Source organism: Salvia splendens, chromosome 12, assembly GCF_004379255.2.
Source record: "Salvia splendens isolate huo1 chromosome 12, SspV2, whole genome shotgun sequence".
NCBI lineage: Eukaryota > Viridiplantae > Streptophyta > Magnoliopsida > Lamiales > Lamiaceae > Salvia > Salvia splendens.
The window spans coordinates 33468056-33482562 of record NC_056043.1 but is presented as its reverse complement, the minus strand read 5'-3'; the positions used below and the strand labels follow the sequence as shown (position 1 = coordinate 33482562).

Below are 14507 nucleotides of genomic sequence, written 5' to 3'. Positions count from 1 at the left end.
TTTGAATTTTCAAAATTTGGAAAAAAACGGCGGGAACCGCCGGTTTGCCGCCGGAACCGCCGGTTTTTGGCGGAACCGGCGGTTTTGCCGGTGGCGGTTTCCGCCCATGGTTTCGGTCAAATCCGGCGGCCGCGGGCCCGGTTTCTGAAAAGGCTAGGAGTAGGCCTGAAATTGTGCCTGGAACCGCCGAACCGGCGGTTCGGAACAGGCGGTTCCGGCAAAACCGGCGGTTCCGAACCGCCGGTTACGGTTAGCGAAAAATGGAACCGGAACCGGCCCGGCGGAACCGGCGGTTCCGGTGCCGGTTCGAACCGCCGCCGACGGTTCCGGTTCCGGTTCGGAACCGCCGGTGACGGTTCAGGGCCGGTTCGTCCAGTTCGGTTCGGATTGGGGACCTCTAATTCCATTTAGTATAGGAGTATTTAAATATTATAGGGACTGTTCATCTTCTATTTTCTTTCTTCTCCACTTGACTGCGACCCACAGTATCGACTCCGGGCTCGACCCAATCGCCCCCGTCGCCCCAGCCGCGACCCCGTATCTCGATCAACCCACCCAAGTTGGGGCGGTGCTGGCTGCGACCCTGGCGACCCGAGCGACCCAAACGACATTTTGACAACACTGGTTGAATCTAGTTGAGATTATTTTATTGCATCAATATACAGGTCTGGGACTTGCTGTGGGAGTCCTACGCATTCATGAAGCGGAGGAAAGGTTCTAGTTCTGCACAATATTTTCAACCTGATTTGGCTAACTCTGCAAGTCATATTTATGATTTTCCATATAAACTTGCTGGATAACATAAATCATTCAAGCTTCGTCAATCCAACATCATGCATCTGTCTGAAATAATTCATATTAGCGAGTACTATGCAAATTAATAACAGCTGGCTTGTGCTAGAAATGGTTAATTGAGTTTGACAATTTCTGTGAGCAGGTCACTAACTGGAAGAGCATTGAACTTGACTTTGATACTGATGAAAAAGAGCGAAGAGTTTTATTCCCTTCTGGTGGTATTTTGGTGACAAACGGCGGATTACATAACCACATTTTTCTGCTTTAATTGTTTCAATTTCCGTCCGAGTGTTGGTCTGCATCTACCTATTTTCTATATGTAACTATTCAATTACCGTTTGCTGCATTTGGTTTCTGGTTCAGAATTAGTGTTGGTTTTGGGTTAAATCATGAACTACTAGTGTTGGTTTTGGGATAAACTTTTTTTTTGGTTTTGTAGATACACCAACTCAGAAGGCCCAACGGTCCAGCACAAGTGGTACATTTCTCACTCTATCTCCCTCTCTAAAGTCTAAATTTCTTGTTCATGGATTCTACATTTCCATTTCTTCATCTCAAAAACTTCGGGAAGACATAAATTGTTTTTCTTCCTCGACTTGTAATGTTTGTATGTTTGAGACATCATAATAGCTTGAATGTAAACGGCTGAATCTCTATACAAAGTTATGTAGATTTTGGAACTGAATCTTTGTAGAATTGAGCTTTATTGTGCGGTTGTATTGTGGTCACTTAGCTCAGGTGGCTCTATGCATACATCAAATATCTTTGAACACCAAAGTTAACTGCTCACCTACCGCAAGAAGTTTCCTACTCCCATTTTCAACCTTTTTTCCAAGTAAACTTTCTATTTTTTTTACAAATTTGTTTTTTGCAGATAATATTTTTGTTTCCCCCTTCTTCTTGATGGATTTTGCGGTCTGTTGATGGACATTTTGGCCTGTGCAGGTGGATTTGGTTTCCACGATTCATATTGCAGATAAGGAGTAAGTTTTCTAAATTTCATTACATTTTTGTTATCAAGTTTCCCTCTTTGTGTTTAACCTTCATGTAGTGAGTATGTATGTTGATTCAGAGATGAAGCAATTTTGAGAGGTTAAGAAGTGCTAGATTAATTCAGACTACTTAAATGCCTGTTTGAGATATTTTTCAAAAAAAATTCTAGTATAATGTAAAATTGGGACTTATCAACCATGTTTTTCTGATCCTAAATTCTTTGTATTCTCCCAGTCTTAAAAGACACTATGATAACTGTTTTTATTATGGTGTTTGGTTGTGATTTATCTCTGTTTTAATGGAATTATTATAGGATTTGAGACTGTCACCTACATGCTGCAGGTATAGAGCTATATTGCTGACCTACATGCTGCAGGTATAAAGCTACATTGCTGACTTTTTTCTGATTTATAATCTGTATATTTGACACCATAATTTTGACTTTCTAAAGATTTTCTACAGCTGTTCTATCTTTGTGTATTATTCATGTTTTGAAATGATCTTTGTTGTCTGAATGCTAATAAAATCATACTCGTACAACAATAGCATAAGATCTTTGAAATGATCTTTGTTATCTTTGAACATGTCTCAATTGGTGGCCATGATTGTATTCATTATTTAAGAGCATGCCTTAGTGTTAGAAAGTGGTGGCTAGGCTTGGGGTGGAGCTTTGCCGGCTCCACCGACCTGTTGTTGTGAAGAAGGGACTTGATAATGTTGATTTTGTAAAACGCCTCATGTGTAACAACTTGACACAAAATGTAGTAGGGATTGGTCATCACCACTCAGCCTACTCGGATCCTTCCATTCGAGACCAAATACGAGATGAAGTGCAGCAAGAAGTGTGGGGCCAAATGCAGCAAGAATTACTTGAGCAAAGACGCGAGCAAAAACTAGAGATGGAAGAGGTGATGAAGCGGTTTATGTCCAAGCAACCCCAACAATCAAGTCACACGTTGATGCTGATGACTGATGATGCTACTAGTTAAAATTGATGTCTCACAAACTAACTTCTAAACTAGCTACTTTATGATTCATACGTTGGTTATGTTTTGACGAATACTTTTGAGGTTTATCTATCATGATTCTCATTTTGTTGGTCATTATTTATTAGTTCTTGAATTAATTGTATAGCTACTGCTAGAAACATGATGCTGTGTACAGGTACGATGAAAAACATTAAAATGGTGCTAATACAATTTTTGGAATATTACCAACGGAAAGGTGCCGTTGGGAAATTTGAAAAACCTTATCAAGATTGCCAACGGATAACTGCCGTTGGTAATTCCCTAAACCTAACCAACATTTGCCGAGGAATTTCCAACGGCAAATATCCCTTGGTAAAAAAATTTACGACGTGCCTTTTACCAACGTCTAGTATCCCTTGGTAATCCCTTAGAAACACAGTTTTCCAACGGATATTTTACCCACGGATTTTTCCGTTGGTAATTAGCGTATTTTTTGTAGTGAATATGGAAATTGATTGTTACCCACTAAATTAAAAGAATTGATTGTTACCCACAAACAAAGTTATTTTTAGATTTATTTTTGAAAAAAAACTATAAATACCTTCAAATACGTAAAGTCCAATTGTATTGAAATGTTTTCTTGTGGCGTGCATGATGATCCAAAACCAAGTCAAAAGCATGGAATATAATGATGTGTTTCAATATTTGATAAGATGTATCTGTTAAAAATTGCTATTTTGAGATGATATGATGACCTCATTCGTAACAGAAGAAATGCACGCATTAGATACATGGGGTGAAATATGGGCAAACTCTTTTCAAACACCCATGTTTTTTTTCTCTCATTAATAGGCAAAATTTTCCCTTGTTTTTGGTGCGTGTTAATTTATTTTCCTAGAATAAATTCATATCGACTACTACTAAATTCCTTATCGATCGAAGTATATGAATCTTGATTGAATTATTAGTTAAATCCGGACCACTCATTCATTCCTAACATCACACCAAATTCAACCTAATTAACCTAAAATCAAGTTCTAATCACTATTATCATTAAGATATAAAACTTAACATTTGGTAATTGGTATCTTTGATTTTTTGAGTAGGCTATAAACTCACGAATTAATAACTTAAAATCCGAAACCTTCAATTGGGTCAGACAATTTACACGTGTCGGATAGTGTTATTGACTGACATAATAAGACCAAATACTCATTTAGAATAGTGTTAAGTTTCTTATTGTGTCGTCTTGACACAAATAGAAGATAAAAGTTTGACGGTGGAGTAGGAAACAAGTTTACGATAAATAACTTGAAATTAGAAACCAAATAATTCATTTGTATTGAATCATTATTGATTGATACAGTACAATAAAACCAAACATTAATACTTATTCAGAATATGCTCTCAATGTTAATATAATATGTGTTCGGTGAAATTGATTTTTCATCATTACAGAGTTTTGATGTCATCTAAGCACAATTACAAATGATAAAGATAAATAGCTAATTAATTTCGTACACTTTGGAATCGTAATCATCATGTATGCCCCGCCCCTAATCCACATGAAACACGCATTAAGATTATCTTCTTGTTAAAGTAAAGTTTGGAGTGAAAGTCAAAAGAAGCCTCAAAATAGGAGAGAAATCCAAGAATTCATTCTCTTCCATAAAAAGAAATTCCTAGTGACATGACAAAGGTGACCCATTTAAACATGCCCACCGGTTCCGGTTCCGGCGGTTAACCGCCGAACCGGAACCGGCGGTTCCGGAACCGGAACCGGAACCGGCGCAATATTCCCGAACCGGAACCGGCGCAATTCGGTTCGCGGTCCGGTTCAGGTTCAAGATATTTCGAACCGGAACCGTCACCGAACCGGCGGTTCGGGACGGTTCGGAACCGGCGGTTAACCGTGGAACCGCCGGTTCCGGCGCTTAAATCGAGGCAGGGGGATGGGGGCCGGTGGTGATCTTCAAAAACGGTCGAAACCGCCGGTTTTTCGGCGGTTAACCGGCGGTTAACCGGAAAAAACCGGCGGTTAACCGCCGGTTTAGTGGCTTTCGAGGCGGCGCGGAGCACGAGGCGACAATGGAGCAGCTTTTGCAGACGGTTCGTTGACCGAACCGGCGGTTTTATTTCGGAAACCGGCGGTTTTGGCCCGGAAACCGGCAAAGGCGGACATGGAAGCCACTATGTTACTTGACGATTGGGCAAAGGCGGACATGAGAGCACAAGAGCCGGATTTCGACTTCCGTGTAGAGAGTGATGGTGAAGAATTTTCTTCCGATGGCGATGACGAGGTCAGAAGCGATAGCACTCAACATTAGCAATGAGTCGACGGGGGCGGTGAACGGCGAGCACTGCCGACCAAAAAGGTAAGCAAGGTAAGAGAACTACGTGGGCTTTGATTCCTCAATAAAATTGTGGATACGTAGGCACCTCAACTTTAATTTGAAAAGTTTAACTTCGAAAGTTTAAGTTGAGCTCAAGCCCTTTTCAATTTTTTTTCCCCCCTATTTCATAGATCATTCAGGATGCGGCTATGTTGTACTTGAAGATCATTAAAATATATTCCCCATTTGATAAATATCAAATGCGGAATATATTTTAATGATCTTCAAGTACAACTTAGCCGCATCCTGAATGATCTATGAAATCTTACCTTGGAAGCAACCTTTTTTTCTTGCAAAATGTTGCCCATTTTCTAAGCAAACACATATCAGCACGCTATATACACATTGCTGCATTTCTAATAGGGGCAATTTGATCTTCCAAAGCAATCAATGCATCTCGAACACACATAGTCAGAACATTATTCAAGCATCTAGCATGGAAAAAATCAGAACAAACTATCTATTAGTACTAATTTATTTATATATATATATTACAGTAAAATGGTCCGACCAGTGAACCGTGAACCAGTTGATTTGTCGGTTCGCTTACCGGTCCGGTTTTTAAAATATTGGCTGTGGGTGACTTTTTTATTTAAATATGTTAGAATGTCAACTCTTCCTGACTGGCTGTAGTGTAGGATCGTATTCCCCATTTTGCCCCTCCTTTCTAATCCAACGGCTCATTAATCCCTATTTGACTTTCTCACCCAACTCTCATCAATTCCCTTCATCCGTTTTAGTCAAATCCTCCACCACTTTCTCTCTCCTCTACCGACGTGTCGACCCGCGATTGGTGGCAAGCTCTATTTAACCCTTGTGCCTCGACTTAGCATCTCTTCTTTTAACCAATCTCTCTCCACTCTAGATTGTGGAAGATGGCGGTGGAGCTGATGCAGGGCCACCATTTGAACTCCAACGCCGCTCAGGAGGAGGCGGCGGCGGGTCTCCAAAGCGTGGAGCAGCTGATGAAATTAATCTCCCACCAACGGAATCTCGACGCCGCCGCTGATTATCAAACCGTCGCCGACGCCGCCGTCTACAAATTCAAGAAGTTCATCTCCCTGATCGACCGGACTCCGAGAACCGGCCACGCCCGCTTCCGCCGTGGACCGGTCCCGAACTCCTCTCCATCGCGGACCGAACCGGCCGGTCCATCGGTCCACACACCGAAAACCGATGAGACCGGACCCGGTTCAAGAATCTACTGCCCCACGCCGATTCAGCGGCTGCCGCAGGCGAAGAGCGTGGTGGAGAGGAAGGAGGCGTCGACGACGATAAACTTCGCGTCGCCGACGACATCCTACATCTCCTCTCTGACAGGAGACACAGAGCCGTCGATGTCGTGTGGGTTTCAGATCACAGGGCGGCCGCCGCTGTCGACGACGTCGTTTAAGAGGAAGTGCAGCTCGATGGACGACGCGTCCCGTTGCCACTGCCCCAAGAAAAGGTCAGCTGCCTAAAATTGAAAGTCAACTAATTAATTTAATTAAAATTCCTAATTTGGTTGGTTGTTCCTAATTTGGACAGGAAATCGAGATTGAAGAGAGTGGTTAGAGTTCCGGCGATTAGTATGAAAATGGCTGATATTCCACCAGATGACTATTCTTGGAGAAAATATGGTCAAAAACCCATTAAAGGTTCCCCTCATCCTAGGTAATTCTTTTCTCTCAAATCAATGTTAATGAAATTTTTTGAATATATGCAGTTGATCTCATTATAATATAATGATACTAAGATTATATTGCTTATATGTAGTCCTCTCATTGTAACAAGTACTAGTATCCAATATAATGAAGTTATTCGTTTGACATCGTCGATTATAGTCCTAATACACATTGCATCGAAAATTCCTGATGAATTTTCAGGGGTTATTACAAATGTAGTAGCGTAAGAGGGTGTCCGGCCCGAAAGCATGTGGAACGGGCCTTGGATGACCCGACAATGTTGATCGTAACATACGAAGGAGAGCACAATCACGGCCTTTCAAATATGGAAACGCCTGCTGTAGTACTTGAATCATCTTGATCGGACGGCCTAGGTTTCGCCTTGTGAAAAAGAAAGAAGGAAGTCTCAATCAATCACCACCGTCCATTTTGTGGAAACACATGGTCAACGATGATATGGGAACAAAAAATGTGGGCCCCATTTTCTTTGATTTTTAACTCTCTTTTCTTTTCTTTATCACACACCGTTGAAAAATCTCTTGATTATGTAGGAAGAATATTGAAAATGGTAGGAAAAAAGTGGAGAGAGAGTTGTGGATTTAGTGGGAAATGAATCACGCAAGTTTGAGAATATAAAAATGTTCTTTGATGATGATTTGATTTCTAGTGTATTTGTTACTTTTTAAATTATTTACATTTTTTAGTATGTGGTGGTGGGTTGCTTAATAGATGCCCAATTTTACTTCTTTCAGTACGAGACTAATGTTTGAGGACAATTCTTTGGAGTGGTTAGTCAATGGGAGAAATGAGTAATTATTAATTAATGACTTGGTGAAATTATATGAATTAGAACGTGTCATGTGTGGGACGGTTGAATAGTGAATACATTGTTTTTAAAAGGGTATTATTGTGGTAATAATGGTGGGTAGAGATGGAGACTATTGACGTGATTAATTATCAAACTTGGACTTTTTGGCGATTAAATTTATCACTAAAACTAAAACTAAAACTAAAACTAAAGGGTAAAGGCTATAGTTGGTCGGGTTTCATTTTCCACTTAATATTGAGTTTTTTTTAATTGTTTTTGGATAAAATTACTAAGAATATCCATCAATGTTATAATCCTAAATATGGAGTATCATTTTAGGGGGAGATATATCACAATGTAAAAAATGAGAGTTGTTTGTCAGGAAAGACCATCCCAACTCGACAAAGCAAGTCGAGAACGTTCCTCTACTGAACCTAGGGGAGTGATTGAGCCAACTAGGTATGGTTAATCACACTCTAGCTAGTCAAGGAAACATGGTTCATCGTCCAAACATGATTTCTTGTCTCCTTATAAATCAAGGAAGGTTAGATATGAGCCTATAGAACAAATCCTAATAAAATAACGTCATAATATGACATTCTGGACTAAATACAATTATTTGGATATTTAGAATATTATCCTCCCACATAAAATCTATGTGCATGTGGCATAAATCTTCTATTTCTCTTTATAAAAATATTTGTGTGGTTACAATATGAAAGTACGCTTAATGTTTCGTATAATTTTTCATTTCCATATGAAATTTATCTTTCACTCTCGATCTATAGTAAATTGTGATTGAATCAAGCTTACCAACAATATTATTTTAGTTATTCTAATTAATTTATTTAAAATTGAGATTAAACTTGGACAGCATAAAATGATGAAGGGATGGGTTGACGGTTGACCAATCAGCTAGGATGCCTAATAAAACTAAAAAATCACTAGTAAATGTTTTGTTTTCTTCTGTTAGATTGGAGTGCAAAGATGACTAATTAAGCATCCTTTATTCTAAATTTTATTCTTTCTATTATTTAATTTTAGATTGTGAAAGATTTATATTCCTTCTTTGTCGTATTTTTATATAATTTGATGTGACCTTGACCATATGAAAATAATAAACATTTCTAGATGTTGGAGCTGCCTCACATGGGCAACCCTCCTCAAGAAAATACTACTCCATTTATCTAATCTTCAAATTGTAGATGTGGTCAAATAGATTGGCAATGCTTCTTTTTATGGTATCATATGCATAAAATCAAATACTCCATGTAAGTATCGTTTCATGTAACAAACTAAATCTGATTTTTATAAGACAATGTGTAGAATTGTTTAAAAATTTGTAGAGTTCACCGAGATTATAATTAAGTTATTAATAATAAGAGGTGGCGATTAGAGTAGATTTTTCAAGGGAAAATGGAAGATAGTAAGCAAGTATTAAGCCATATGTAATTATTTTTAATTAGGTGGAATATATAATGATGAATCATTATTAATTAAAATGATGTCCCATAAATTTGATTTTATTTTAATTCCAGTTATTTATATTCCCACATATAGGTACCCCGTGACGGTAGTAGTAGTAGTAGTAAAATAAAACATAATTGTAATTTGATACTATTATATAAAAATTTGAAATCAAATTCGAAATAAGAGGCTGGTGCTCTTTGCTGTATTGGGATTTTATGTTAGTATATGTTTTTTTTAATTAATATATAATAAATTTAATGTACGAAATAAAGGACCTTAAAGTCTACGCCAATAATTTTAACACACATTTTCATTTCTTATGAAACTATATGGCTGTATTTTTTTTAATAATATTTCATATAAAGAGTCAAGTTAATTACAAAACTCCACATTTGAAGTCTCAACTTTTTATCTAACTTAATTATATCAAATAATTTACTAATTCCATAACATATAATACACCAAGTAATTGGTTGTATTCATATTCATATTCACATTCATATTCATATTCATAAAATTATTATTATTATTATTATTATTATTATTATTATTATTATTATCATTATTATTATTATTATTATTATTATCATCTCTTCCAATAAATATTATTGTATGCACCAGTACTATACAAATTATATTCATGCACGTATGCGCAAAAGGTGTGATAATTTATCAACGAAATACTGTCCAAATAAAATTATATAAATTTATGAGTGAACGGAGCATTTATAATGTGACGACCTACTTATTTGTACGCGACCCTTAAAATAAAGTAAACAAGCATTAATTTTCGAATGTGATGTTCAATTCTCCCAGGACGAAAATTAGAAGGATTGTAAATTTGGTTGTTATGTTAAGTCCTTGAGTATTAAGTATTTAATTTATTATCACTTATCAAAATATCTGTGATTAACGTGTTACTTTGATTTTTGAGTAACACTTATATACTCAACCAAAACCAACTAGAGAGAAGCCCCATTATTTGTTAGCAACAATACGACATAAAATGAAGGAAGAGTAGAAGACTGATACACAATTTATTCTCCCTTAATACCAGTAAGTGTATCCCTATAAATATGGGAATGACTTACCTTTCCTTGTACATCGTGTTTCTTCTTCTACTCGGTACAAATTAAAGAAGAATTAATTAGATTAGAATACGCTACGCAGAAATAAAAGACCTATCTTCTTCAATCCTTCTCCTGATCATATACGTTCTCTAGTTATTATATTTATCTCAATATCTCGAAGCATAAGCAGAGCTTAGGGTTCACAATTTTGAATCCTGGAAATTGATGGATGGAACAGACTCAATCCACTGCAATAAGAGGACAAAGAAGGAGGTTAGCTTTTTATTGTTAATTGCAGCTCAAAAAATATATAAATAGTGATGATTACTATTCTAAATTGAGTGTTGATGTTGTTATTATATAGTGTGGATCAGGGTTTAGGATTGACAGAATAAGTGAGTTACCTTATGAGATCATACACATCATACTGTCTTTCCTAACATCGAGAGAAGCTGCTTCCACTAGCATTCTTTCATCACCGATGGCCGGATTTGTGGAAGCACTCTTCTAATCTCGACTTTCTCGACACGAAAACCAAACCAAGCTCAGCTCACGGGCCGCGGAGATGTCCCACCATCTCAAAATGGTTAATTCGGTTTTTGAATCACATCAAGCCCTTTTCCTGAAACAGTTCAGAATTTCTTTTTACCTAAGCAAATCAGCACGAAGCACAGTCACCAAATGGGCGCAGTTGAGATATTGGATTTAAACTTCAATTGTAAGAGTGAAAAGCGTGCGGTTGTGTTAGAAGATTTGGTAAGAGAGATGAGACCTATGAAACATCTCAAGACATTGTCTCTGGCAGGCATGAAAGTGAGTGGTGAAGACATCTCATATTTCCTCAAAAATTGCCCTTTGTTGAGGGAACTCAATATGACAGCTTTGTCTTTGACGTCTGATCTTCATGTCTCCGACGATTTGGAGATTCTTCGGATAAGTGGATGCACCATTAGGAACTCCGTTATCTACATTTCTGCTCCACATCTTTACGAAACCGAGCCACCTACTGTTCAAGAATGTTCCAAGACTTGTTGGAAGTCTAAGATATAATTATGTGGTTCCAACACTATCTTGCTTTACTTCCCATCTCCAAAAACTCACATTGTCTCTCTTATACCCTAAGGTTAGACACTGCTCATGAAATGTTAAAACGATCATTCATGAAATTTGATTTGTTCTCAAATTATCTCATGGCAAAGGTGAAACTGTATGTGATATGTCAAATGATAAATCATTGGATGATTTTTTGAAGTTGTGGGTACAGAACTTAACCAATTAGCTATGTGAGCACCACTTTATATTTTTATTCATATTTAGCATTATTTGTTTTGTTTTATACGTTTAGTTTAAATCTCATACTACATTAAAAATTGTTATTGATGATGGTTCACTTGCTGCTTACAGATTCTTTTGAAGGAAGGGATTCCTAATATGCCTAATCTCAAGGAGTTGCAAGTTGCTTAGTTCGGGATAAGTATGCACACTGTTGGAGAAGATCACGGAAGATCACGAGATATGCTCCAAATCACACGAGAGATATGCTAGATTATATCTTACCATAAATGGGAGATATCAATCTATGTAATTAGAGAATATTTACCTTGTATAATCTTTTCTTGTACTATAAAGGAGTGACTAATGTATAATGATATTGAGTCAGTGAATAAGATTAAGCCCCTTTTCCGATCAAGCCTTCGTTTAACATGGCATCAGAGCCAGAAAAACGACCTCGGCTCAGAGAATTCTCATCATAGCCGTGAGATATACCAATCCCGACCTTCCTTAGCCAAGAACCAGAATAACCAACCCTGTAAAACAAGATGTCAGATACAGAAGAAAGAAAACCGATCCAGAACAGCCAGCGAAGTTGAAGAATAGCAAGAATGTCACCGTGGCATTCAAGCTTAACGGAAAGAACTATCCTTTGTGGTCGAGACTTATGAAAGTCAAAATAGGAGGCCGAGGTGCCTATGCACACATCCGGAAAGAGCCCTCAGAACCAGGGAGGAAGGGATACGATGATTGGGAAGAGGATGATTTGGTGGTGTTCTCGTGGATCGTCGATAACATTGAGAATGAAATTATCGCCGATTTCGCTCACCATCAAACGTCAAAAGCATTGTGGGATAGTCTGACCATAACCTTCGAAAACAAGGCCGACAAATATCTCATATACGACCTGGAGGAGAAAATAATCACGATCAAACTAGGCAATATGGATTTCGAAACGTATTACCGAAGGATCCACGGACTATATATCAATGTCGACCACTGCCAAAAGCAACCAATTACGTGTTGTGACAATGGAGTCAACCAATACCGAACCCACTCGAACAAGAAGAGATTATTCAAGTTTCTGGCTGGATTAAATCTCGAGTATGATTCGATCAAACGGGATATCCTTAAGGAAGATCCCTACCCATCAGTGGAGGCGGCCTACGGGTGGGTGAAGACGGAGGCGGCTCGACGTCAAATCATGCCACCGGCATCGCCTTTCCGTACCTCTGAGACCGGCGGAGGCAACACCAATACATCATCTGGGGATGGCATCGAAAGTGGATTCGCTGCCCAAAGCCAACGCACGTCATGCCGGAATGGAGGAACACCGCGTCCAGCAACCACCGCCAACCGACCGGGGAGCCGTCCCGATAAATTTGGTCTATGGTGCACCCACTGCCAGAGACCAAACACACATACGAGACGTGTTTCAAACGGCTAGGGTACCCCGAATGGTGGGAGGAGAGGCAGAGAATGAAAGCGGAGCAGCCTCAGGAGAGAATGGTCGTCGGAGTCACCGAGGACGGACAACCACGGAATCAAAATGGGAACCGTGGGAGAACAACCGGTAAAGGACCGGAGGTGAACCAGGAGGCATCAACCGGTGGCGGCAATGTCCGAGGAGCCGTCAATTTTGCCGGGAAGGAGGAAACGGCGCCGGAAAATAGAGGTAACGGGTTTGGTTTTAAACCAAACCCTAGAAACTTTCTGGATCTATATTTGCCTCCCTTGAACTATATGAAATTAGAATTTTGACCCCACCTTTTACAAAGAAGCCCCTCAGATTGCTGGAAATTGAATATCGATCCCACTCATTTTGAAAATTCTAATATTAGCCCAAATATATGTGAATATGTGACAGAAAACCCATTTGCTCCCTTAGAAAATATTTCCGCTGCATTTCACATGAACAAAGAGACTAGTATGTCAAAGGGATTGGATTTTTGATTGTGGGGCCACCGATACTATGACACCAGATAAGAATGATTTTATTAGCCTGAGTAGAGTCACTAAAACCTATATTAAGACAGCAAGTGGGGAATTGATCACTGTTGAGGGGTCTGGCACTATTGAGATTTCCCCTACACTTCGTCTCCTAAATTTCTTATATGTTCCGACTTTATCTCAGCGTTTGATGTCTATTAGTCATGTAACAAAGGAATTAAATTGCACCCTTCTGATGCATCCCAACTTCTATATTTTACAGGATATTCGGACGAAGAGGATACTTGGGCGTGGCACTGAGAAGTGTGGACTCTACTACGTAGACGAGATAGCTCAACATGGTAGCGATGCTGGCTCACGGGTCCATGAGACAAGAGATTTGGTTGTGGCACCGAAGACTATGACACCCTTTTCCTGGTTATTTTAAACTACTTTTTCCGAACCTTTCTGTTCCTACTGATTTTTTTTGTGAAACTTGTGTTTTGGCAAAGAGCCACCGACAATCATTTAAACTCTCGAACACTCGTATGCAATCTATATTTTCCTTAGTACATTCTGATGTGTGGGGTCCCGCATCTTTTGCTGGGGGAAATGATTTTCGATATTTTGTGATATTTGTTGATAATTGCACTAGGATGACTTGGATCTACTTTATGAAACATAAATCTGAGGTTATGGATAAGTTTGTTTTGTTTTTTAAAATGGTTCAAACCCAGTTTCATACCTCAATCAAAACCCTTTGATCCCACAATGGGAGGGAATTCATTAACAGTCTCATGACCCAATTCTTTCAAGAAAAAGAAATGGTTCACCAAACTTCAGGTGCCTACACACCAGAACAAAACGGGATAGCCGAACGGAAAAATAGGACAATCCTAGAAGTAGCTCGAGCCCTAATGATCGAATCCAAAGTTCCACAACATTTTTGGCCAGAAGCAATCGCCACATCTGTCTACCTCATGAATCGCCTACCGACAAAAATCCTAAACAAAAAAAAAACCCCTAGATATCCTATCCTCCTTATCCAAAATCCCTCCACACATTAACCTTCAACCCAGAGTCTTTGGCTGCACAGTCTATGTTCACATCGCCAAACATGAAAGAACCAAACTATCCCCATGTGC

The 14507-nt window shown here is 38.8% G+C and overlaps 1 protein-coding gene and 1 long non-coding RNA gene across 6 annotated transcripts; both read left to right on the top strand.

The window, feature by feature from the left end:
• The first annotated feature begins 631 nt into the window (after positions 1-631).
• Positions 632-2891, top strand: LOC121758334. Of its 5 annotated transcripts, none has more exons than XR_006041417.1 (5): positions 632-714; positions 938-1114; positions 1741-1778; positions 2131-2164; positions 2554-2891. It is a non-coding gene; the product is annotated as an uncharacterized LOC121758334 (long non-coding RNA). The 5 variants fall into 5 exon arrangements; XR_006041420.1 differs by having other exon boundaries at positions 2102-2164; XR_006041418.1 differs by lacking the exons at positions 632-714; positions 938-1114 and adding an exon at positions 1168-1273 and having other exon boundaries at positions 2102-2164.
• Positions 2892-5982: 3091 nt separating this feature from the next.
• LOC121759627 (probable WRKY transcription factor 7) lies at positions 5983-7468 on the top strand. Its single transcript, XM_042155283.1, has 3 exons — positions 5983-6596; positions 6677-6802; positions 7015-7468. The coding sequence occupies exons 1-3, from the start codon at positions 6025-6027 to the stop codon at positions 7172-7174; spliced, it is 858 nt and encodes a 285-aa protein (XP_042011217.1). The 5' UTR covers positions 5983-6024; the 3' UTR covers positions 7175-7468.
• Positions 7469-14507: the final 7039 nt, after the last annotated feature.

Coding starts and splice junctions, on each gene's coding strand:
- LOC121759627 (XM_042155283.1), top strand. CDS start 6,025: ATGGCGGTGGAGCTGATGCAGGGCCACCATTTGAACTCCAACGCCGCT. Junction 6,597..6,676: donor TGCCACTGCCCCAAGAAAAG/GTCAGCTGCCTA, acceptor TAATTTGGACAG/GAAATCGAGATTGAAGAGAG. Junction 6,803..7,014: donor AAAGGTTCCCCTCATCCTAG/GTAATTCTTTTC, acceptor ATGAATTTTCAG/GGGTTATTACAAATGTAGTA.